The sequence below is a fragment of the Arvicola amphibius genome, chromosome 8 (assembly GCF_903992535.2).
Source record: "Arvicola amphibius chromosome 8, mArvAmp1.2, whole genome shotgun sequence".
Classification (NCBI taxonomy): domain Eukaryota; kingdom Metazoa; phylum Chordata; class Mammalia; order Rodentia; family Cricetidae; genus Arvicola; species Arvicola amphibius.
In genome coordinates this window covers 63,837,175-63,863,221 of record NC_052054.1, presented here as the reverse complement: position 1 = coordinate 63,863,221, position 26,047 = coordinate 63,837,175, and the positions used below count along the sequence as shown (strand labels likewise).

Sequence of the window (26,047 nt, the reverse complement as noted above, 5' to 3'; positions counted from 1 at the left end):
ACTTGGGCGCAGTACAATATGCCTGTTTTGAGCCTTGCTTTCGCTTCTGCTGTTCTTCCATTACCCACCATAGCACAGCAGAATCATGACTTCTCCAGCTAGTCCAACAGTGTCCTAGAGCTGAAGGGGTTCCCCTTTCCAAACAAGATCTTGTGTGTGTAGTGAGGAGCTGCGGGCAGGCCTGCTTTTCATCCTGCCCAGCTCCCGGCCACCGGCTAGCTTATACCCCGAAATAACATCACACAAATTGTATTCTTTTAAACACTGCCTGGCCCATTATTTTCAGCCTCTTACTCACATCTTGACTAACCCATATCTAATAATCTTTGTAACACCACGAATGGTGTCTTACCGGGAAAGATTCAGCACATCTGACCTGGTGGCTGGCTTCATCGCATCTCTCTCCCTGAGGAGAGGCACGGCAGTCTGACTAACTTAGGAGAGGTGTGGCATCTGACTGAGCCATCTACCTCACTTCCTTCTTCCTGTTCTGTCTACTCCACCCACCTAAGGGCTGGCCAAGGCAGTTTCTTTATTAATGAATGAAATCAACACAAACAGAAGACTCTTCTACATCATTTCCCCTTTTTCTGTTTAAACAAAAAAAAGCTTTAACATAGCAAAATTACATGTAACAAAACAGTTATCAAGTAAGAATTACAGTTACAGTATTTATATCTACTTTATCTTTTATCATAACTAAGGAAAACTATCTTTATTAATGAATGAAATCAACAAAAACAGAAGACTCTCCTATATCATGTGTGAGTCTTTTTTTTTTTTAAATCTAAAAATGTAGCTTCTAAAACTCCAGGAATGTGCCTTAGGCTCCTATGGTCTGGCTTTTACCATGCTCCTCCACAAATGCTGAAGAATGCACCAATACCAAAGAGCGCCTGCTGCATTAGCCATCATCCTGCTGATATGGTGATTGCCCCTGCCCCACTGATTTGCATCTGTCCCACTCTATTCGTATTCTCTTCTACGCTGTGTAGACCCATTTTATACAGCCTTACCATGTTTGCTGCCACAATAAGAACTCTTCATGAATGGTTACAGAGTAAGAAAAATGGTGTAATGTGTACTTTACTGTGAGAAGACTCTTCACTGTGCACAAGTTAAAAATTTTATCAAGATACTAGAAACCTGTGGTGTATTAGGTCAATGATCTCAAGGTCATCAAGCTGAGGGAGCACTTGAAATTAGATTCTAGGTTTTTGGATGAACTTACAAAAATAAAGCTGAAGTTAAGTTCTTAGTGAAGCAATTTATTGAGTTCCAATTCATTATGAATAGTCTGGGGTGTGAACATTAGTATTTTATAAAAAATTTATGAGGACCAGAAATTCAATTTCTTAAGGCCTGTAGAATGGAGTGTTAAAATTACAGAATACAAAATACACAAGCATACAACAGACTATAGTATTTATCCACAGGTAGAATTGTTCTGAGGGGCACTAGAGTTTGGTTGAATCATGGGAAAGTAGCATGAGTCTAGAACCATTCAAGTAAATAACCCAGTTTGGATGGTATCTGCCATTGACAGTTTTTCAACTGGGTTTTTTTTTTTTTTTTCATTTTCCCTTTTGCAGACTTCACTCTTACTCCTCAATGAATGAATGCAAAGAGAAGAGCCCTCTGACTCTCCCCAATAATACATTCCATTCCTGTGAAGCCCTTCTTACCACAATTAAGTACTAACATGGAAATAATTCCAGGATGATCGAGCACAATCTTCCTTACTTTAGTTAACTCTTAATTACTTCTCTCTAATACAGTGCTACCAAATTTCTTAATGCTGTGACCCCTTAAGACAATTCCAAGTAATTGAATGTGGGCATACTAACATGTAGGTATACTTCCCAGGAGACAGACAGGTGTCTCAGTTCCTAAAACAATCAGAATTTGGGGTTTTCATTTATCTTGGGAAGCTCCAATGAAAGGATTATAATCTGAAAGAGGTCAAAACCCAGAATGGCTCTATTATCAGTTTCCCACTTACAAGTTTCAAGGACAAATTAATAAATGGGCTCACCACATGTTTTATAAGACACTTCCAGGGGAGATACAACATACAGATTCAACTATGCATACCAACTGGAAACTGAAAACAGAACCAAATTCAACTTGCTAAATCAATGAGCTTTATTAGAAGCTGCAGGAATATGGGGAGAGTTGCTTATCAGAGCACAGGGGACACAAAGGTAGTTGCAATCCTCAAATCCAAAATTTGCATGTGATATAGCTTATGAATATTGGACACCTGAAACATACTGCACACCTATAGGTATACATACAGATTAAGGAGAATCCTATCTTGATGGTCCAGTTTGACCAATCTTGAGTTGGATGATTTGTGTCTAAGTTTTGACATTTCAGTTAAACATACTGAAGTCTGTCAGTTTCAGGGATATCTTGATATAAACTGAGAATGCTCACTTGTTTCCTGGCCATCCAGACCTGAATAATCACACAGAAACTATTAATTACAACACTGTTTGGCCAATAGCTTAGGCATATTCCTAGCTAGCTCTTATATCTTAACCCATTTCTATTAATCTGTGTACCACCAAGAAGTTGTGGCCTACCTGTAGGTTCTGGTATCTTTCTCTGTTGGCAGATACATGTGTCTCCATGACTTTCTTTTTTTTTTCCTGGCATTCACTTTAGTTTTCCTGCCTAGCTCTATTCTGCCTGCCATAGGCCAAAACAGCTTCTTTATTAACCAATGGTAATAATAGAAAAGGCAATCCCCACATCATCTTGAAGCTATTTTGAGCCGCTTATCTCCTGCCTTAATCAGCTTTCCTTCAGAATGGATCATCTCAGTTTCTAGAAAATTGCTACACAAGACCAAAGACAGGGCTTCAGACTTCTCCATTTTGTCTTCATTATGAATTATTTCAGGTTGAACAAGTAAAAATTGGAGAAAGCAGAAGGCACATCATTTCAAATAGTTTCTTTACTCCCCAGTATGAATTTTTAGATGTTTTCTTACATGTGAAAGGCAAGTAGACTTTTTCTCATACAGTGTATTTGAAAGGTTTCTCTAAGGTATGAATTCTTTCATGTGTTCTAAGGTTGGATAAAAGATGTGTCACTGATTATTATTTGTACTTTTTCTCTTTTCTATGGTTTCTCTCGTGTATTCTAAGATATGAGGTACTCGTAAAGGATTTGTCACATTCACTACATTGGTGAGGTTTCTCTCCTGTGTGAACTCTCTGATGACTTCTAAGAGATGAACCATAGGTAAAGGATTTGTCACATTCATAGCACTTGTAGGGTTTCTCACCTGTATGAACTTTCTGATGTCTTCTAAGACATAAGTCAGTGTTAAAGGATTTCCCACACTCACTACATTTGTAAGAATTCTCCCGCATACGAATTTTCTGATGAGTTCTAAGATGGCATTTCTGGGAAAAGAGTTTGTTACATTCACTACATTTATAAGGTTTCTCAACTGTAAGGCTTCTCTGATGTCTTCTAAGATATGAGATACTCATAAATGATAGGTCACATTCACTACATTTGTAAGGTCTCTCTCCTGAATGCTTTCTCTGATGTATTGTAAGGAATTCACGACGGGTAAACGATATGTTACATTCATAACATTTGTAGAGTGTCTCACCAGTATGAAGTCTCTGATGTTTCCTAAATTCTGAGCCATAGGTAAAGGATTTGTCACATTCACTACATTTGTAAGGTTTCTCTCCTGTATGAATTCTCTGGTGAGTTTTAAGACTGCCTTTCTGTGTAAAAGATTTGTCACATTCACTACAATGGTAAGGTTTCTCTCCTGTATGTGTCCTCTGATGTATTCTATGGGAGGCCTTATTGAGAAATGATTTGTCACATTCACTACATTTATAAGGTCTCTCGCCTGTATGTAATTTCTGGTGACTCATTAGACTGTATCTCAGGGCAAATGATTTGTCACATTGACTACATTTGTAAAGTTTCTCTCCTGTGTGTATTCTCTGATGCATTCTAAAATACGATATACTCATAAATGATTTGCCACATTCATTACATTTGTGTGGTTTCTCTCCTGTATGAATTTTCTGGTGAGCTTTAAGCCTGCTTTTCTCTGTAAAGGATTTGTCACATTCACCACATTGGTAAGGTTTCTCTTCTGAATGTATTTCCCGATGTCTTCTAAGAAAGGACCTACTGGTAAAGGATTTGTCGCATTCACTACATTTGTAAGGTTTCTCCCCTGTATGAGTTCTCTGGTGACTTATTAGAGAGTCTTTCTGGATAAATGCTTTGTCACATTCACTACATTTGTAAAGTTTCTCTCCTGTGTGTATTCTTTGATGTATTCTAAGATACGACACACTCAGAAATGATTTGCCACATTCACTACATTTGTGTGGTTTTTCTCCTGTATGAATTTTCTGATGAGTTCGAAGACCACTTTTCTGTGTAAAGAATTTCTGACATTCACCACATTGGTAAGGTTTCTCTCCTGTATGTATTCTTTGGTGAACTACTATGCTGCCTTTAAACATAAAGGATTTGTCACATTGACTACATTTGTAAGGTTTCTCTCCTGTATGAATTCTCTGGTGAATTCTAAGACTGTTTTTCTGGGTGAAGGTTTTGTCACATTCTCCACATTGGTAAGGTTTCTTCCCTTCTTTATGTACTCTCTGATGTATTCTAAAATATGACGTACTCATAAATGACTTGCCACATTCACTACATTTGTGTGGTTTCTTTCCTATATTAATTCTCTGATGAGTTTTAAGAGATTTGTAGGGTTTTTCACGACACTTGAAATTGTAATGTACTTTGAGTTGGAACAACTGCTGAAAGGATTTTTTATATTTCATACATTTATAGAGTTTCTCTCCTGTATGCGCTCTCTGATGCCTACTAATGTTTGAGTCCAACTTAGAGCATTTTCCAGAGTTCTTGTTTTGGTCTCCTTTTTTTCCTCTATTGGTTTGTTTCAGCATAATTTTATGTTTAGAGTCAAAAGATTTCTCATATGCTATCTTTTTGTGTTCTTTCTTTCCTATGTTGACTCTTTGATTTTGGCTAATGTTGTAATACAAATTAAAACAGTTCACATAGTCCTCATTTTTGCAAGGATCTTCTCGAGTGTTTCCACTTTTGTGTCTCTTTGTATTTACTGTTTCAACAGAAGTATCTCCATAGTTACCAGATCTGTACTTCTTGCTGTTTTCTGCAGTATCACTTGTGTTATGAGGTCTACATTGGAAGGATTCATCAATCAGTTTGACAAGCTTATTACAAATATATAACTTCTCCTGGATATTCGCAGGATTGTGCAGGATATGCTTTGTGCATCGATCCAAGACATTCTCATATTTACCATGTATGCGATGGGTCTCTGGAAAATTAGTGCAGTTAGGGATAATAGGGATTAATGGTAAAGTAAGAAATTGAATAACATATTTTCTTAAGTTTCCTAAGAGGGGTAAACTAGTAATTCTAAGGGACAGAGTTCTCAGCAGAGTCTTTTTGTGTTTCACAATCATTAAATGGATGCTCACAAGTGCCTCAATCTAACTATATCAAAGCACAAAGACAAAAATTACCTTCTTGTTCTTAACTAAACACTGTATCTTAGAGAAGGTGGGACAAATAGGTGATGGAGCCGTAAAGAACGTTGAGAAAGAGGCTCTCTGAAGGATCATATGAAGAGTGTTGCTACCCAAGTGGTGTGGCACAAGTCTTTAGTCCCAGGATTATGAAAACAAAAGCAGGTAGATCTCTGTGAGTTCAAAGACAGCATATTCTACAATGCAATTTCCAGGACAACCAGGCCTATTTTACAGAGAAACCCTTTCTGGAAAAAACAAAAAAGGATGTTTCTCAACTTCCTTCTTTATGTTTTGGACACATATTCACACTGTGCAGTGAAGAACTCATTCTGTAACCCAGGTTAGCCTGGACCTTGCCATATATTTTTGCTTGAGCCTCGAAAGTGCAAAAAGTAAAGTCATTCTGTGCCAGTGCTAAACATAGTGATGACATGTCAAAAATTAAATAAACAAGAAGAATATTCCTATAACAGTTCTTCCTCAATTTAAAGCTTTCTGAGTCTAAAAAAATCAGAGATAGGAAGAGTTTAATAAAAAAAAATTCTACTTATTAAGTGTACTGCAAGGGGCTGGAGAGATGGCTCTGAGGTTAAGAGCACTGACGGCTCTTCCAGATGATATGGTTCAATTTTAAGCACCCACATGGCAGTTCCTATCTAGCTGTATCTCTGGTTCCAGGGGATCTGATATCTTTGCACAGACATACACATAGGCAAAACACAAATGCACATAAAAAATTATATTTTAGAAAAAGTGCACTGTAATATATTTTCTTAGTCTTACTATTTAATTTCTTTTAACTTTGAAGTTTTCATTAAAAACTAGATAGGAGGACTGGGATAATCAGAGAGAATGTGGCAATGTTTACCTCTTGCAGAGAACACAAGAAAAATTAAAAGGAGACATCATGAAAAAGGTTTATTGCTAACTAGAATTTCCCTTATTTCTGGGATTCTCTATACAGTTCAGAGTGTGTGTGTGTGTGTGTGTGTGTGTGTGTGTGTGCATATATACACATATACATATATATATACAAATAATAAATCAGGAAATCTAAAAAAGAGCATTCTTACCTACAAAGATCAGATTTTTATAATTTTCCAACATCACATCCATGTACAATGCTCGCTGAACACAGTCTAGACGTTCCCATTCCTCCTGTGACAGGTCCACAGCTATATCCCTGAATGTTAAAGGATCCTGTAATGTAAAATCACTAATATACCACACAATGATGGACAAAATGCCTTCCGGGGTAAAAGAGAACTAAAAAATAAGAGATAATTTTGTGAAACAGATGAGGCATAAACAAGAGTTTTCTAGAATTTCTGTACAAATGTGTCAGGACATAAGCATTGCTGCTCTTTCATAAACAATGGATAGGACTTACTACACTAACATTTATGAGGTCTCCCTTCTTCACGAATTTTGTTTTGTTTTCTAAGACCTGAGCAGCAGATAAAGTACAGTAACTACATTTGCGATTTTGATGTCCAGTTTGGATTCTAGAATGACTATGTCCTTCTGAACTTGGCTCAGTTTCCAAGCACCTTCAGCACCTTCATGGAATTACAAAACAGATTGTAAGCCTAGATCTATGAGATACAATGTTCTTTTTGGAACCTTACAAGCAGGAGACATATATAGCCCCCCCACACACACACATTCAGGCAAATATACTGATATACACAAAACTAAACTAATTTTAACTTAATAATTAATAAAATTTAGTAACAAATGAAATTTAACAAAAGGTGGACAGGGAACTTAAGAAGAAAAAAATGTAAATAATGGAAAATAAATACTTTTAATAACATGGCCAGAGGCAGAGAATTAATATCTTGAAAGGTTTTAACAATAAAAACAATTTTTTAAAAAAATATAGACATTACACTGACCTGGGGAGTATTTACCAGAGAAGAATTCATTCTTCTTATAGTTCTTAGCATTTCTGTCTCAGGAACAAAGACTCGAATCCCTGTTGAAATTTCACATAAAAAGGTCAAGTTAGAGTTAACGCAATTTTGTTATGGACAATGCCAAAACACATAAAAAGATGCAGAAGCTACATGATATCAAAAATCTTCTCAAAATTCCAACAGACTGGAGAGCAAGGGAGGATATAAAGTGGAGGAAAAAATGACTATGAACCTTATCATTGCACTCAAAAACATGGGCTCTTAAAATTCGTGAAGAAAGAGCATATGAAGGTTATAAGATAATAAAAGGTCATCCACTCAAGCAGCACTGCAGATCATAATTGGAGGCTAAGTATATATAGAAAAATCAGAGAGAAATTATCCATGAAACACAGGAAATAAGGATTTTACATAAGGAATAGAGGAAAGCTAGGGAGTTCCAGACTATATCTAACATGCAAAATGCAAAACAAAAAACTAACATTTTAACTAGAGAGAAGTAAATTAGCAGAATATTAAATAAAAATCATGAATTAAAGACCCCCATGACATGTAAATCATAGTAGGAATGGAAATGTCATAAGATTTTGTGATTAAACTTCTGAAGAAAATAGGAAGAAATGGAACACAGCTAAACACAGTAAAAGGCACATGTGTTAGACTGAGGCCAATAGTACAGCACAAGGAAAAAACAGCATTAGCAGGAAAAAAAAAGAGAGAAAGATGTATGTGTTCTCCAGCATTACTGAATCCAGAGGCATAAGAATGAGACAGAGAATTTTAACAAAGAAAAGAATTAAGATTAAAAACACAGTATAGGCACCAAATTCCTTTTGAATGATGTGATCACACACAAAAAAAAAACTTGATACAGAAACTACGGTAATTATTAAATTTGCTAGGTGTTTCATGTATTATTGAAAAGTATAAAACTAACACAAGGAGCTAGAGAGAGGGCTCAGAGGTTAAGAGACTTCCAGAGGTCCTGAGTTCAATTCCCAGCAACCACATGATGGCTCACAACTGTGTGTAATGAGATCTGGTGCCGTCTTCTGGTCTGTAGACATACATGCAGGCAGAACACTGTATACATACTAAATAAATAAATCATTTAAAAAAACTAACAGAAAATCACTATTTAATGATAAGAATAAAAAATTAAGACATCATGTTGCTTCAAAAAGCAATGATGAATTCATTCATAGGAAGAAATTTATAAGGCACTCAGGAAAAAGAAATAGTACAATATAGTACACAAAGAAATGGACTTCCCCAAATGGATTAAAGACCTCAATATTAATTTGAACACATTGAGATTGATAGAGGAGAAAGTGGGAAGTACTCTACAACAAATGGGCACAGGGAACCGTTTCCTATGCATAACCCCAGCTGCACAGACTTTAAGGGCAACATTGAATAAATGGGACCTCCTGAAGTTGAGCAGCTTCTGTAAAGCAAAGGACATTGTCACTAAGACACAAAGGCAGCCTACTGACTGGGAAAAGATCTTCACCAACCCTGCAACTGACAAAGGTCTGATCTCTAAAATATATAAGGAACTCAAGAGACTAGACGGTAAAATGCCAATTAACCCAATTAAAAAATGGGGCGATGAACTGAACAGAGAATTCTCAACAGAAGAAGTTCGAATGGCCAAAAGACACTTAAGGTCATGCTCAACCTCCCTAGCTATCAGGGAAATGCAAATCAAAACAACTTTGAGATATCATCTCACACCTGTCAGATTGGCTAAAATCCAAAACACCAATAATAACCTTTGCTGGAGAGGTTGTGGGTTAAGGGGCACACTCATCCATTGCTGGTGGGAATGCAGACTTGTGCAACCACTTTGGAAAGCAGTGTGGCGGTTTCTCAGGAAATCGGGATCAACCTACCCCAGGACCCAGCAATTCCACTATTGGGAATCTACCCAAGAGATGCCCAATCATACAACAAAAGCATATGCTCATCTATGTTCATAGCAGCATTATTTGTAATAGCCAGATCCTGGAGACAGCCTAGATGCCCTTCAGTGGAAGAATGGATGAAGAAACTGTGGAATATATACATGCTAGAATACTACTCAGCGGTAAAAAACAATGACATCTTGAATTTTGCAGGCAAATGGATGGAAATAGAAAACACTATTCTGAGTGAGGTAACCCAGACCCATAAAGATGAACATGGGATGTACTCACTCATATTCGGTTTCTAGCCATGATTATAGGACATCGAGCCTATAAGTTTGGGATCCTTGAGAAGATAATAAGAAGGTGAACTCCCAAAAAAGATATAGTAATCCTCCTGGATATTGGAAGTAGACACGATCGCCAGGCAAAATTGGGAACTTGAGGGTTGGGCAAGACTGGGCCAAGGGAAGATGGGGAGAGAAAAGTGTGAAGGGGAGAGCAGGGGGAGCTCGGAGGAATGGGGTGCTTGGGATATAGGAAGGGTGGATATGAGAGCAGGGAAGCATATATCTGAATTTAAGGAGCTACCTGAGGGTTGTCAAGAGACTTGACCCTAGAGGGGTTCCCAGGTTTCCAGGGAGACGCCCCCAGTTAGTTCCTTGGGCAGCTGAGGAGAGGGAGCCTGAAAAGGCCAGTTCCTATAGCCATACTGATGAATTTCTTGCATATCACCATAGAACCTCCACCTGACGATAGATGAAGAAAATGACTGAGCCCCACCTTGGAGCACCGGACTGAGCTCCCAAGGTCCTGATGAGGAGCAGAAGGAGAGAGAACATGAGAAAGAAAGTCAGGACCGTGAGAGAACCTCCAGCTGGCGACAGATGGGGAAGGTGACTGAGCCCCACATTGGAGCACTGGACTGAGCTCCCAAGGTCCCGATGAGGAGCAGAAGGAGCGAGAACATGAGGGAGAAAGTCAGGAACGAGAGGGGTGCGTTCACTCATGGAGACGGTGGGACAGAACTAATGGGAGATCACCAACTCCAGTTGGAATGGGACTGATGGATCATGTGACCAAACCCGTCTCTCTGAGTGTGGCCAACAGCGGGGGCTGACTGAGAAGCAAAGGACAATGGCTCTGGGCTCTGATTGTTCTTCATGGACGGGCTCTGTGGGAGCCTTCTCAGCTTGGTCGATCACCTTCCTGGACCTGGGGGGAGTTGGGAGGACCTTGGTCTTAGCATAGAGTGGGGAACCCTGATGGCTCCTTGGCCTTGAGAGGGAGGGAGGGGAGGTATGGGTGGAGAGGAGGGGAGGGAAGGGGGAGAAGGAGGGGAGAGAAAGGAGAGAAGGAGGGGAGGGAGGGGGGAGGAGGAGGGAAGGAGATGGAAATTTTTAAATATAAAAAAAAATAAACCATGAGAAAAAAAAATAATAAAAAAAAAAAAAAAAAAAAAAAAAAAAAAAAAAAAAAAAAGAAATGGACTTCCATGAACACTAACTGATGAATGAAATGTGTTGACTCAGTAAGGATTTCTACAGCAGCTATGAAATACTATAATCAAAAACCAAGAGATTGGGGAGGAGAGAGTTAATTTGCCTCAGACTTGCTTATTACTAAGGAAGCCAGTAAAGGAACTCAGGAAACTGGGGGTTAGGGTTAGGGCAGAAGCCATATAAAAGTGCTGCTTACTGGCCTGCTCCCCATAGTTTGCTCAACCTGCTTTCTCTATAGAATCAAGTAAAATCAGCAGACCACCCCCAACGGGCTTGGCCCTCCCCCTTCAATCAATAAAAAATTGTAGCCAGATTTATGGAGGTATTTTTCTCTAATGAGGTGCCCTTCTCTCTGATAACTTGTGACAAGTTGAAAGAAAATTTTCCTACACATGGTTATATTACTAATAGCAACTAGCAGAATTGATGCAAATACTCCTGTTTTCCACAAAAGTAGTTATGGAAAACAGTCACATGGTGTAGGCCCATATTTCTTTATGGCATGGCAGCCAGGCTCTGGAGCCATAGGCCCACCTGAGGTGGTCACGTATACCTACAGACAGCCTGTCAATAACTTTAACAATAGCCAGGATGTGTTATTCCTTTTTTTTTGTTATAAATGTAGATCATCTAGGGAGAGGTGTTTGTTGAAGCTGATGACCTAATGTGCTTAGCCGCACGTTCCTTGGAAAGAGATTAATGAGGTATCCACCTCGGTTGAGGAGGGGGATGAAGAGATGTTTGATAATAAACATGGGTAGATCTTCAGGAAAAGGAAAGAACCCTGAGATGCCCTTCCGTGATGACCGTGTAAGCTGTGTCTGATTATTCCTTGCGGCTCCGTACCAGTCCAGTTAGGGAAAATAGTTGGGGCCCACAGGCTCTAACAACATGGACACAGAAAAATTATAAATATCAAAATTACCCCTAAAAAGGAGTATTACTAGAGATCTGATCAGATATCCTAAGAGAGACTGACATAACAAAGACAGTGCGGTTCTACAGAGAAACACATGGAACACTGAACAGAACAGAGAACCCAGAAGGAACCACAGAGCAGACACGTGACATCAGATCCATTATCACTCTCCCTACACAAAAATCAACATGAAGTAGATCAAGGAACTCATTGGAAAACTTGAAATGCTAAAAGTGCTATAGGAAAACATGATTAAATACTTATTTGGGAATAAGCAAACACTCTCTGAAAGAGATTCCAGAGCACAGAAAACAACCAGAAAATATGATAAGGGGATTTTTTTCATCAAGTGAAAGCAATGCAGGTCAGAAAAGAACACAAACATTGAATGGTTTAGGAAAAAGTAATATAGATAATTAGGTACTCTTCACACAAAAGTCTAATATGTACATTAGATGAAACACTATTTAATGTGAACACATTAGGTCTAAACTATCTATATAAAGGATCATTGGTATGGGAACAAGAGCTTTCAATGGACATAGTAATAGGAAAAATATTAGGTACTGGAGGAGTAGCAATGTTTGTATAACAAGAGGCCGGAGATAGTAGTTGCCTTCATGAAATGGTACCAGAGGCTTATATCCTGCTGTTGAAGGTCAAGATTGTCCCAAGGACTTTGATGCCAAAGTAGCAGAATGATAATATCACAAAACTTTCAAAACTCTGAATAGTCAACAAAAAAAGGAGGATAAAAGTTCTTTGAAGCATGCTATTGGTCAGGTGCCCCCACTGCGGATCTCCAACCACCAGAGTCCATACTGAGGTCACTCTAACTGACCTAATAGGCAGACAAAGCCCCTTCAGATAAAGGCAGCCAAGCTCTGCCATACAAAGTAAAAGGCCCAAGCTCTGAACTTGAAAACACACCAAACGCCACCCTGGAAAACTCCACGTGGGCCAAAGAAACATTAGATAAATACTGTCTTCTACTCAATTCTCAGATGCTTCTTGCCAGAGGAAAGGCAGACAGACTCTTGACTTTTTCCCTCTCAAAAAAAAAAAAAAAATCTCTTCTGTGAGGTTTGTTGTACAGTGTTAACGTGGTGCTATTCCTTGACTCCAGATTATAGGAATACCTTTCCCTTCATAACTGAAACACCTGCACTGGGGAAACCCTCCCAGTGGGAGCAGACCTGTATCAGCTTCAGTTAGAAAGCCTTTTCCCTCAGAGACGTAATGTTCTTCCACACATCGAGCTGTAGTACTTGAGCCTTTCCCTTCAGAACTGTGACACCTCCACTGGGAAAACTTTCCCTGCAGAACTCTAACCGTTACACTTTCCTCCTCTGTTGGATGTGAGACTCGTTCACACAAACCTCAATACGTGCAGGGTAGATTTCCCTGGAATCCTGAGGAGGAGCAATGGAGATGAAAGAAAACTATTCTCACACACACACACACACACACACACACACACACACACACACAAAACCAGACTGCTGCAGTCCCAGGATATCCAATCGCTGTACAAAGGCAGCTGAGGGAGCTCAAGCATTGCCCTCCTCCTGAGAGCAGTCCACAGTCACAGCCCTGCCTATCAACAAATCATGAAATTACAAACAAAAGAAGTGAGTCTTGGGGCTAACTCAGTTCCTGCACACTTGAATTCCAGCACTCAGAAGGCAAAGGCAGGCAGGTTGGGACCTGGTGGGACCAGATTGGTGTACATGGTGAAATCTGAGCCAGACTCAACAAAATAAAGCCCAAACCAAACATCACCAAGCCAGTTTGGTCATGTGTTATGGGAAGAGTGCTTTTCTTCAAACAAGGAGACAAAAGACAGCTGGTGTCAATTTCTCTCATACCCTTGAGTGATAATAATTATTTAACAGATGCTCTCTAATTTTGTCCTAACCTACAGTGCATATTGTGACTATCAAAGCAGTGTGGCCTGATGCCGTCTGACAGCATACACACATACTGTACTTCCACACTCTAGGGTGTAATATTAAGCATTACATATACAAAACCACATTTCAGAATACTGTACTTACATCATAACCTGCATAATTCTCAGTTGGAAAATGAGGGGAAGAAAACAGTTTGCTTAGTAAATGATAATCTTTACAACTATAGCCTTTTAGCTTACTAAAACATACTTCCTGATTTAGTGAAAACTGCAGTGGCTCCTTATGTGAATGAATGAATGAATGAATGAATGAATGAGTGAATGAATGAAATTTATGCCTTGGCAATACTGAAGCATGCATGGGAAGCCTCTATACGGTGGTTCCATTGAATTTTTCCATAATGGGTTTCATGGTCTAAGTTGATGAGACAACTGACCAGGTCTATTCCTCAAGAAGGCACCAGATCTCATTACTGGTTGCTGGAAATTGAAGGTTCCTTATGTGACTTATACCAAAAAAGCTCTCAGGGAATGCCTAGGTGTCGTGGAAAAAAGGCCACTCTCTTTAACAGTAAACCGTTCAAGAATGGATGACTTTCAATTTCAGGAGCTTTGGAATTGCCACAATAACAGAGAACCATGTTTACAGACAACATATAATGTAAATTCTTACCACATCATGCTTCTGTAAACATCCTGGCAATTATAACATGAATATAAACATCAGGATACACCCACATGATCTAAAATCTAGTGACAGGATTAAGATATTCATAGCAGGATATAAGACTTCAGGTATTTTTGTTTGTTTGTTTTTTGAGATTTGGTGAAATTTGACTATGTGAAATTGAAAAATAGTATAAAATGGTAATAAGTTAAAGTATGAAGAAACAGGCTACAGAACAGAGACATTTATTAGCAAACACTTCATAGCAGAATACATTAATATCCAGAGCTCCCCAGGAGGCTTAAAAAAGGCAAAGCAAATAATATTATAATCAAGAAATAATACCATTTGGTCCAAGAACATGGTAGGCAGAAGAAGAGGCAAGCGAGGCAGATCTCTGTGAGTTCAAGGCCAGCCTGGTCTACAGAAAGAGTTCTAGTACAGCTAGGGCTGTTACAGAGAAACCCTGTCTCGAAAAACAAAGAACAAACAAAACAAGTGATAATTCACAAAATCTTTGACATAGTCAAAATGTAAACAACACATTAACGAATGAAGAAAATGTTCCTCTAATGCAGACTGAGATGTCTGCCCAGTTAGTATACACGCTCAAGGATTTAAACAATAACATATGCTGGGACAATGCAGGAGGAGGAACACAGATGTGGTGTGAGTGAGAATACAAATCACTGCAGCCAATAAGCAAGTCAGTGTGCAGCTTCCTGAACAACCAAATATGCAAAAAGAGAAAACCTAGAGCAGATGCTTATCAAGTTTACAAAGGAATGAAATATACTGCAAACTATGAATGAATAGAAAGAATCTCAGAAAAAGGGAAAGAAACATAATAAAGAAAAAAATCAACAAAATAGCATGTGTTTATATTTTCCTTCACTGATCTCTTGAAATGTATGTCTAAAATGCCCAAAACTAAACATGAAATTAGGATACAGCTTCAAAAGAAATAGAGAAAACATCCTAAAACTAAAATGCATACTTTCTATAAAAGTATTTCCTTCAAAAGTAAGAATACAAAGGGCTAAGAGTGAAAGAGATTTTTTTAAAGATATTATGTGAAGGTCATAATTATGATACGTAACAGGAAAAGCCACATCTGTAAATACACAAAACAGAAAATATTAACAAATGACCAAATAGTCCATTTCTAGAAAGGAATGTGATCAACATGCATTTCCCAAAAGAGTTACCAAATACATGAAGCAATAATGTCAAAATTTTAGGACATAAATAGACAATGATGCAGGGAAGCTTCAACATAACATCCACCATTGAGAAAGATGACCATGATCAGCACAGAAAACCAATAATGACGAGCAGGCCTCCAGAGAAATCATCCACATAAGAGCAGAAAATGCCCAGTCTCCTTAATCAGCATGCTCCACTGCTGTGGGAACTCCTTCAGCCAATAATAGCCTCTAAGATACCAGCCCACTCGGGTGTGGTCTCCTGTACTATTAAAAAGAAACAACCATGCACTGCCCCTCTCTGTCTCTGTCTCTCTCTTCCTCTCTCTGGATTCTGGTCCTATTCCCCAATCATGCAGAGGACTGTGTATCTGTGAGTCAACCCCAAAATAAAGAACCCTTTATTATATACTCCATTACGTTATTGCATCCATCCACATCTGGCACCCACTTCGGGTCTGGGTTCTTTGTGCCCACTCAGGGTCGGGAGAAAAGTAGCTTTTCACCTGGGCAGGTGGCAGGATGGGGTATGCTAGGAGTGCACAGGCAGGAGAGCATGGAGGATTCCCGCTGCCATATTGAGAGACATTTCCAGGCCATCAAGTGCAGTGCATGGCAGATTTAGATTTTACTTAGATAAAAGGGGTTTATTTATTACACAATCCTACCCAGAGTTGAGGTGGTGAAGATAGCTCCCACCAGGCAGACCCAGAGCTGGTAGTGAGCTACCTCCACCATATTGAAAGCCTAAGAGAGGCAGAGCATTCAGGGATGCTGGAACCAAGCTCCTTATCATTTAAAAAGCTTTCTTGGTCAGAAAATTATTACAGATACACAATAAAGACAGATTCAGATAAAAGAAGAAAGACCTCTAAATGGATCACAGTGTTGGATAAATGTATGTAGGCTTGGGAAAAGAAATAGTTACTTTAAAAAAAGTAAATGGTTCTATAAAACAAAGTCTTTAAAGAGATAGAGTACAGACAGTCATAGATTAAAGAAGAACAAGCCACATAAGCATGAAATATACAGAGTCTGGATTATGTGTATTATTGTGTTTTCTTTGAATTTTTTGACTACAGAGAGATATCTGATTCTGAGGGCCATTAAGCTAAACCAAAAAAATATATTTTAAAGGTATCTTGATTTCAAAATTTGGGTCTAAGGACATGTTACTTTGGAAAAGAGGTTCTGCTTTTGTTTCCACAGAAGATGAGAACCCATAGATTCCTTCCAGATTAATGTAGTTGGATGAACAAAGACTCCTTGAAAGGTCTCCATGAACCCCCCAAAATACTTCACCCAACAAAAAGAAGTAAGGAGTTTGGAGAGAACTATGCCCAAATTCCCTAAATAATTGTTTATAAATGTTTGCTTTCACTTAAAGGAGGATATGATATAGAGATGAATACTTTGCATTGGTATGGATCTTGGCTTATTGATACAAATTTAAAGTCAATTTTGTTATATGCTTATTTCTGCTCTTGATTAAGGTATTGTGATTGTGACGCTCATTTAAAATGTAATGTATAATTGAGAAATACAGGTTAATAGATAGCCATCTATAATAGTCAAGCTTGTAGTCATGTTAGTTAGGTTTTCTAAATATACAGAGATATACTTCAGTTAGATAATCTTCAACATTTCAAAGACCTATGGAATATGATATTTAAAATCTTTTAAGAACTGAACACTTTTCTCAGTAGTGAGACATGTCTGCTTCTGGTAGCACCAATTACTTCAGAGAGGTTGATGGGCATTGAAGAAACTAGTTATGGAATTTGCCTTCAATGTGACAAGGCTAACCATTTGGGCAAGAAACTGCTCTTGCCTGGACTGCTTGATGGTATACTGTATGAATTAGACATACAGGACCCACAGAAAAGTGACTGCTGAACTTTGTAAATGGCAGGATGGTCCTTGAAGGTTGCTGTTTCACAGAAGAAACTGCCAGACATTCTACAGTACACAGATAAAGTTAACTGATGAACTTTGCCATTACAAGACAGAACAAATCTTCAAATTTCCTGCTTCATGGTAAAGTGTGGGATCCTTTGGGCCTGTAGTCTGAAGATGGATGCCCCAATGTTACAGAAGAATTTTGGATGACTGTCCAGGCCACAGGCTGTCTCTGCCAATTGTAGAACCTTGGAAGTTGCTTACAATGCAGTTCCTTGGGTAGTAGCATATCCTTCTGGGGTCTTTGAAATGTTGAAGACAGATACTTATAACTTTCCCTAGTTATGATAATAAATTAGATATGAAACTTTAGACTCACAAAGAAATATTGTAACTATAATTCTTGCTTGATAACACTTTTGTATATGTAATTTTACTATGTTAAAGCTAAAATCTTCGTTTTTATTTAGACAGAAAAGAGGAGTTGATGCGGGATATCCTTCTGTATATGCGATAGTATTACTGGTTAATGAATGAAGTTGCTTTGGCCTACAGCAAGGCAGAATAGAGTAAGGTGGGAATTCTAAGCAGATAGAGAAGGAAGTAGGCAGAATCAGGGAGATGCCATGTAGCTGCCAAAGGAGAAAGGTGTCCACTAAAGCCCGCTGAAACCTTGCCAGAAGGCCATAACCTCGTCGTGATGCACAGATCAAGATGGGTTGATTTAAGATGATGTAATAGTTAGAAATATGCATAAACTAATAGGACAAGCAGTGTTGTAATTAATACAGTTTCTATGTGATTATCTGTGTCTTGGGCAGCCAGGAACGTATGAGTAGCCTCTGCCAACACTCTACTATGGACACGTCTTAAAAAATAGAACAAGTCTTCAAACCTAGTAACAATCAATGTTTAAAAAAAAAGTGTTTCCCCGTGGGGCAATGGTGATGCACACCTTTAATACCAGGACTCAGGAGGCAGTGGCAAGCATACCTCAGTGAGTTCGAGGCCAGCCTGGTCTACAAAGTGAGTTCCAGGAAAACCAGAACTGTTACACAGAAAAACCCTGTCTCAATAAACCAAAAAAGTGTCTTCACAAAGTATGCTGAATGCTGACATCAACAGTAGATAGAAGAGAAGAATACAAGATGTATGACTATTGATTTGTTGATAGCATGTTCTCATTCAAACATGGAAAAAAATATAAAAGGATCTTCTGTAAAGATTCTAGTAATATGTACCAAGAATTTTCAGGTATTCTTTTTTATGTAAATGTAAAAAATCTTCCTAAAATTTATAAAATTATGAGACACCACAAAGACTTCATAAATTATGAGAGCAGGATCAAACCCAGAGGTAATTTCAAAATATATAAAAATTGAAGTAACACAAACCATTGAGTGTTAAAGACAGACAAGTTATCAAAGGGAAGGCAATGTAGCTAGAGATTAATATTGTGCAGAGATATGAATCAACTCTGATCAAAATCATGATGACATTATTTTAGAAAATAGAGAAATTAACCCTCAAGGACACAAAACCTGAAGGAATGACAAAATGCTCTGAAAACTCTGTGTACAGGACAAACCAAGAGGCTTCAATGGTTCTAACTAAACACCATATTGAAACAATAGTAATGAAACCACTTGATGTTGGTATAAAATTACAACCAGTTATGATAATAGTAGAGGGGCAGCATAAACTCCCAGGCAAAGTCAAAGAAAATTGTATTTGTGTTGGAATATTAGCATTTACATATATTCTTCAAACTCCTACAATAGGAGAATCTAGGGAGTATTCTCAGGGGAACTCTCTAGAATCATTTAGGATAAAATAGAATGAGGCAAAACCAACTTCATGTCCTGTCTCTACAGTCACTTGAGCCCTTCCCCATCCCTTCACGTCTTGCTCAATCCCTCCATCATACCTGGATCCTTTGCTACTGTCTCCTCTCTCTTCTCCATCCAGAGTTCTAGGTTCTGTTTCACAGGTGAACTGGACTGACTGACAATGTGAAACCTGCACAGGAGAAAGATTCTTCAGAAAGCACCTGGAACTTTGCAAGGAACAAAAACTAAGGATACTAACACCTGTCCAAAGGAAAAACATCAAAGAAAGAGAAAATATCATGAAAAATGTCTCTTCACTTTATTCTGTGAGATGTGAGACTCATTCACACACAGCTCACACACATGCAGAGTGGTTTTCTCAAGAGCCCTGGGGAAGAAAAGCAGATAGCATGAAAACTATTCTCACCACCAGAATCCTGACTACTGCAGTTCTGCAATAGGAGATCTCTGCAAAAAGCCCTGTGAGCAGGGTCTAGGCATTCCCACTTCTCCTAGAAGTACACAGTCACAGCACTGAGTGTCAACAAATCCTGAATTTAAAAAAAAACAACACTTTGGAGAGTTGTTCATGGGCAAAATACTTTCCTTCAACAGAAGATTCTTTTCTCACACAGAAGAATGATCATGAATGTTCAAAAGATGCTTTACAATTTTGTTTTCATCTAAAGTGAGTTTACAAATTTGAAAGTAGTGAAGCGTGATATAATCTAACAGCATGCATGTTTGGCTTCCCTGGACCTAAGGGGTAACATAAGTAGACAGCATATAAAGAAATTTCTGAATGCTCTATTTATATACTAGACTGTATATGTATCAGATGTAAAATTAACAGGGAGTAAAAGATTTGTTTAATGTTTATAACCACATGTATGGCACTCCAAATAATATCTATGTAATCATATCTACATGGGTTCGTCATGTGATTATTATCCTCAAACTCTCTGTGGATGCAGTCACAGAGGCTGTAGGGTCCACAGGTCTACCTCTCCCCCCAGGGTTCATCTTGAGAACAGTTTCTGGCCAGACATCTTGTTACAATTTCCAGTAAACATCCTGCTTGTTCCTGTGCTCCCTCTGCCCTGCTGGCGGTTAGCTATAGGGCCATTGTTTATTCCATTTGGGGCTTGGTAAATTTCCTACCTGCCTGGGGGGAATTTCATTGTGCAGCAGTTAGGTAAACAAGGGATTTTCTAAAGTTGAATAAATGGCATTTTACATTATCTCCTCATGAATGACCCATGTCTCTTGTGTGTTCTTTTAATCTCTGGGCCCTTACCCAGTTTGCGAACGATACAATAACATGAACTGTACCGTGGAGAGTAAAGCAGGCATTACAGAGGCAAAGGCCACTCTCTTTTTAGCCAGTTGGTAAACAGAGGAGCTAGAAAGCATGGATGAATTTAAATACCAGGACCTTTGGAACTGCCAAAATAGCAAAGAGAAAATTGTTTGCAAACAACAGACAATGCAAATGCTCTACTAGATTATATTAAGAATTATTTAACAATCAGACAGTGATGGTGCACACCTTTAATCCCAGCACTGAGGAGGTAGAGGCAGGGGGATCTCTGTGTGTTTGAAACCAGCCTGCTCTACAGAACGAGTTCCAGGAAGGCCAGGGCTACACAGAGGAACCCTGTCTTTAAAAAAAGAATTACTTTATAAGACAATAAACAGGCAACTATAAGATAATTAAAAACAAATTATGGTAAGAACTACATGATAGAAACTCAAACTTACCAACAATGCAAAGCAATCGAAAACAGAATATTAAAAGCTGTGTCTGTAAGGATGAAATGGCAAACAATGGGTACCTCTGGCCAGCCAGAGTAGACCATTAAGAGAACTTGCCTCATGCAACATGTATAAGCAAGAGGCTCATTGCAGGAGGAGGATGAGCAAGAGTCAAAGGGCATTAGTTAAATAGTTCATAGCTGACCAATGCTACATGTCATGACTGTGTCTCAAAAGCATACACAAGAAAATGGAGAAATTTCCTTCATATGCTCCTTCAGAGAGCCCTTTCTCAGAGTTCACTTTTGTTCAATCAACTTATCTGTCCTTCTGCAAGGTGTGAAGTTTAGCTAAGAATGAAAAGTCTGTTATCATTCCCTGCATTTTAAGTGGAGGTTCTTCTGAGCTTACATTTAGTGATTGTGAAATACAAGAGGCCTCTGCTGATAAACTCTATTCCAAAGAATTGCTAGCTTACTTTTCACAAGGAAACATGAGATATTGAATCTGTTACTCATGTATCAACCCCTATTATCCTTAACCATCCTAATTTTCCAGACACCTATCAGATGTGTGTTAAGTATAAGAAGGTCCTGAATCGCAGCTCAAAGCATTCTGTGCATCAGAATGTGAATATTCAAGAGAAGTCTTATAAATGTAATGAGCTTGTCAAAATGATTCATGAATCTTCCCAGTGTACAACAAAGTGATACTGCCAGAAAACTGCAACAAGTACAGATCTAGCAACCACAGAGATGCTTCTATTAAACATCAAACCTCAGCAGAAAGACGGTGTAAAATGTCTAAATTTGTGCTCAACCCTTAGTCAAATCCTACAAATCCACACTAGAAAGGAAGAACTCAAAAATATAGAGAATGATAAATCTTTTGATTCTAACCAACCCTGAAACAAAACCAAAGAGGAAAGAAACTACAGCAATGCCAGAAGCATAAAAAAATGCTTCAAGATATACTCAAACCTTGGTAGACATAAAGGAACTCATACAGAGGAGAAACCTTATAAATGTACAGAATGTAGTAAGTCTTTCCTGCATTTGTCACAACTCAAAGAACATAACAATATGCAAGTGGAAAACAACCTGACAAATGTACAGAAGGTGGTAAGTGCTCTTTTCAGTCATCGGATGTTAAAAGACATTACAGAACCCATGCCAAAGAGAAACTTACAAATTTACTGATTATGGAAAATCCTTCATTTGCAGCTCAGGAATTAGAAAGCATCAGAATATTCATACAAGACAGAATAGTTACAAATGCAATAAATATTGCAAAGACTTTATCCAGAAACAACATCTTAGGATACATCAGACAATTCATACAGGGGAGAAGCTTTACATATGCAGAGATTGTGAGAAATCCTCTACCAGTAGTTGACCTATGCAATACCAGTGCTCCCTACGGAATCCAATTTGAATGAAATTCAAAAGACAGAACTCAAAATACAATCAAAGTCATTTCAACAAAGTCAAGGGACATTAAGAGGAAACAAGCACCAGAGCTCAAAGAGGACAGGAACAAACTAATTGAAGGCAAGGGAACACCAGCAAATGGCTCAGGAATAAGGAGGATAATGCAGGATGTGAACATTGCAATCTAGAGATGGAAATCGAAGGAATCCCTAAAATAATGAAGCGAGAAATGGAGAACTCTGTAAGTCTAATTCGACTCAGTGGAGAGAGGTCCACCAAGATACAGCAAGTATAAGACAAACACCAGAGTTTCAGTACAAGGCTAAGGAGCTGGATCATTCAATCAAAAAAAAAAAAAAAAAGATAGGTCAAACAAATGAACTAAATTCTTGCTGCATTAAAGTAGCAATATTAAAAGATAAAAATGAAATTGAAGCCTGGAATAGTGAGGTAGGTCTTTAATTCCAGCACTCAGGAGGCAAAGTTGGGAAGATCCATGTGAGTTGGAAGCTAACCTGCTCTTCGTATCAGGTTACAGGTCAGTCAGGGCTACAGAGTGAGACCCTGTCTCAGAAACAACAAATGTAAAGCCAAACAAGAATTTAAAGGTATTATTTTCTACACTGATTTAAAATCCTCTAAAATGTGCGTTCCTACACAATTACAGCATGAATATTAGGAGACTGATTGTATTGGTTTGGATGAGAATATCTCTCATTTACTTATATATCTGAACCTAAGTGCCCAGTTGGTCACAGTGTTTTGGGAAGATTAGTTGCTGGAACAGTATTGAATAAAGTAGGGCTGGAGAGATGGCTCAGAGGTTAAGAGCACTGCCTGCTCTTCCAAAGGTCCTGAGTTCAATTCCCAGCAACCACATGGTGACTCACAACCATCTGTAATGTGGTCTGGTGCCCTTTTCTGGCATGCAGGCATACACAGAATATTGTATACATAATAAATAAACAAATAAACAAATAAATAAATATTTAAAAAATATTGAATAAAGTATGACACCTGTGGACAGGCTCTAAGAAAAAATGATCCTCAAGCCACCTTAGTTCTCTCTCCCCCTCCTTAGTGACTGTGGTTAATTTAAGGATGTGATTTCTCACTTTCTATTCAACACACGTGGTTGCTCGCTCTCTGACCTTCCTGCCATGATGAACTCTGATCCCTCAGAAAGCACTAGGCAAAAGATGCCTTGGTCATAGTGATTTATGAAGGCAACAGATGAGAAGTAATTACAGGAAAATATTTTCTACTGGATTAAAGATTCACTTTCAGAGAGAGAATGCATGTCACATTCTGAAACCTGATCAAGAACAGGTAGGTCGTATAATAGGTCATAAGCACTACAGGGACCCTTACTGTTTTTTTTCCTAAAAGGTCCTAATGGCAAACTTTCTTTTAAATTGTTGTTTATATTGAAAAGTAAAGTGGTGCACTCAGCCTTCATCAGTCAGTTTTCTTACTGAAGTGCTCGGATGTTAGTACAGAAAACAATACTCATCCATACTAAAGTATTAAATAATGCCAGCATCACAGATGCTAAATAGAACACAGGAATTGTGATGCCTAAATTAATCTGAGGCTTTTCTTGAGGTCCTGATGTATGGAGTAGAAATACTATTCTTCCTCTACCCCAGGATTATGTGCCAATAATGGTCAAAGAACTGGGAATATTGACTTCTGACCCAGAGGGCCCAACTCTTCAAAACATAAGGGGTTGGAGATATATGTCCCAAGACTGAGGTGTGCTTGAACTCTGATGCTTTGATGGCCTTTGTTCCCTTGTACAACGCTGACTGGATTCTCTATACTTTATCTCACTGTATTATAAACTTTTGCTAACACTGATCCATTCTAAGTTTTAGAACTGTGTATAAGATACTGTACTTATTAGTAACCCTGCATAAGGCATAAGACATAGCTTACATAAGAACACTTGAACCCAGCTTTTCTATCCTCTGGACTTTCCTCTTCAGGAGCCTATCAGTGAAGAACAACCTGATCAAAGGAACATCCTAGAAGACCTAGTAGAAAAATGGAAGAGCCAGAACCAGAGAATGGGGAACATGCAGTGAAAAAATTTCTGGACCTGAATATGCCTCTGTGTTCATCTGCAAAATGTCTCATGAGATTGAGTCCACCAACATTCCATCAAGGCTAAGCGAAGCACCCTAAATGCCATGTCTATAGGGTCTATAGGAAGTTCACAGCAGACAGTAGACAGGTGTCTATTTCAGAGGTTGAGACATTTAGGAGTTGCCCAGGATCCAGTAAGTAACCCCCGACCCATGTTCAGACAGGCAAATTTAGTTAAACTCGGAAGGTCCTAAAACTTAAGACATGAAAGGAGAAGAACTGATGATTTCATTCATACGTTATCTGCCAAAACCCATTGAGTCTGTATCAGTGTGGAGGCCTGAAAACGTGAGCCTATTTCCACATTGACCAGAGAATTGGAATTTACCTCTAGTCCTTTTCAAGGTTTCTACCTCAAACAAAGATGCCACCTAGATTTAGACCAGAGAGTTCTGTTCTCTCAATGTTATTGTCAACAAGTGTGGTTAATAGTCAAGTAAAAGTTTTACCTCAAACAAAAGTCTAAGTCTCCAATTAAGGCTTCAATTCTCTTATGGAGATAACTTTGAATTCTACCCAGGGAGTGGTTTGCCTACAGAATGTTTGGGTCTAGGGTGTGAACATGACTTATTTTGTTCTATCAACAAAATGCCTAACTATGGATGAAGCCTTCAATTGGTATGTTCATTTCCTTGTATTATGTTAATGCAGTGTTTTGTCTTACTCCTACCTTTTGGGGTCAGGTGTATTTAAAGCAATTAAAAGTTAAACATGGGCAAATTTCAGTACTCACTGGAATTTCCTCCCGATACTATTGTTCCTTCATTTTATTACTTTCATTCACCTCTTCATATTCTTTACTATATTTCTAAATCTCACGCCTCTACTCTGGCAGGAGGTATTTTTGTTGAGGCTGGTCCCCGATAGATCAAGTCCAGCATTGTACCCTCTCTAACCCAACAAAGAGGTCCAACTACATACCTGCAAGTATGTATATGTACCACTTGCCCCTATGGAGTCCAGGGAGGTCAGGAGAAAATCAGATCCACAAAATCTGGAGGTATTGAGCGGCTATGGACCATGTGGCTGTTAAGATGGCATCCTGGTCTTTTGCAAGAGCAGTAAGTGCTTTTAGCCTCTGAGTCATCTCTCTAGCCTAAAGGCAGTTAGTTCTTAATACATCAAGTTGACAATAAATATTCGTTGTGACAACTCTGCGGTCTTTCAGTCCCTGGCTGCTACCATTTTCCTCTATGGAATTAACTTTATACTCTCAAGAGAAAGTAGAACTGAGACATCTCTCTACTCTCTTGTCTTATGTAACTGTATATCTCATGCCAATTCCAGATCAGGAAATGGGCATTGATTTTGCATGTGTGGATAATAGTATGTTTACATAATTATAGATCTACTGTATATATGCATACACATATGTCAGA

The 26,047-nt window shown here is 38.5% G+C and overlaps 1 protein-coding gene across 6 annotated transcripts in view; it reads right to left on the bottom strand.

Moving 5' to 3' along the window:
- Nucleotides 1–26,047, bottom strand: part of LOC119821273 (zinc finger protein 420-like) — a 46,171-nt gene that overhangs the window by 14,131 nt on the left and 5,993 nt on the right. The window contains exons 1-5 of one of the 6 annotated variants that reach the window (XM_038340222.1): nucleotides 19,763–19,988; nucleotides 19,434–19,525; nucleotides 7,475–7,554; nucleotides 6,650–6,776; nucleotides 2,122–2,460 (exon numbers count right to left, since the gene is read on the bottom strand). In XM_038340222.1, coding sequence (XP_038196150.1) covers nucleotides 2,405–2,460; nucleotides 6,650–6,776; nucleotides 7,475–7,554; nucleotides 19,434–19,470 — 300 coding nt within the window. In that variant the 5' untranslated portion in view covers nucleotides 19,471–19,525; nucleotides 19,763–19,988 and the 3' untranslated portion in view covers nucleotides 2,122–2,404. Of the gene's footprint in view, nucleotides 1–2,121; nucleotides 5,363–6,649; nucleotides 6,777–7,474; nucleotides 7,555–19,433; nucleotides 19,526–19,762; nucleotides 19,989–26,047 lie in introns of those variants that run through there. The other 5 variants (XM_038340217.1, XM_038340221.1, XM_038340220.1 and 2 more) reach the window with 5 other exon arrangements.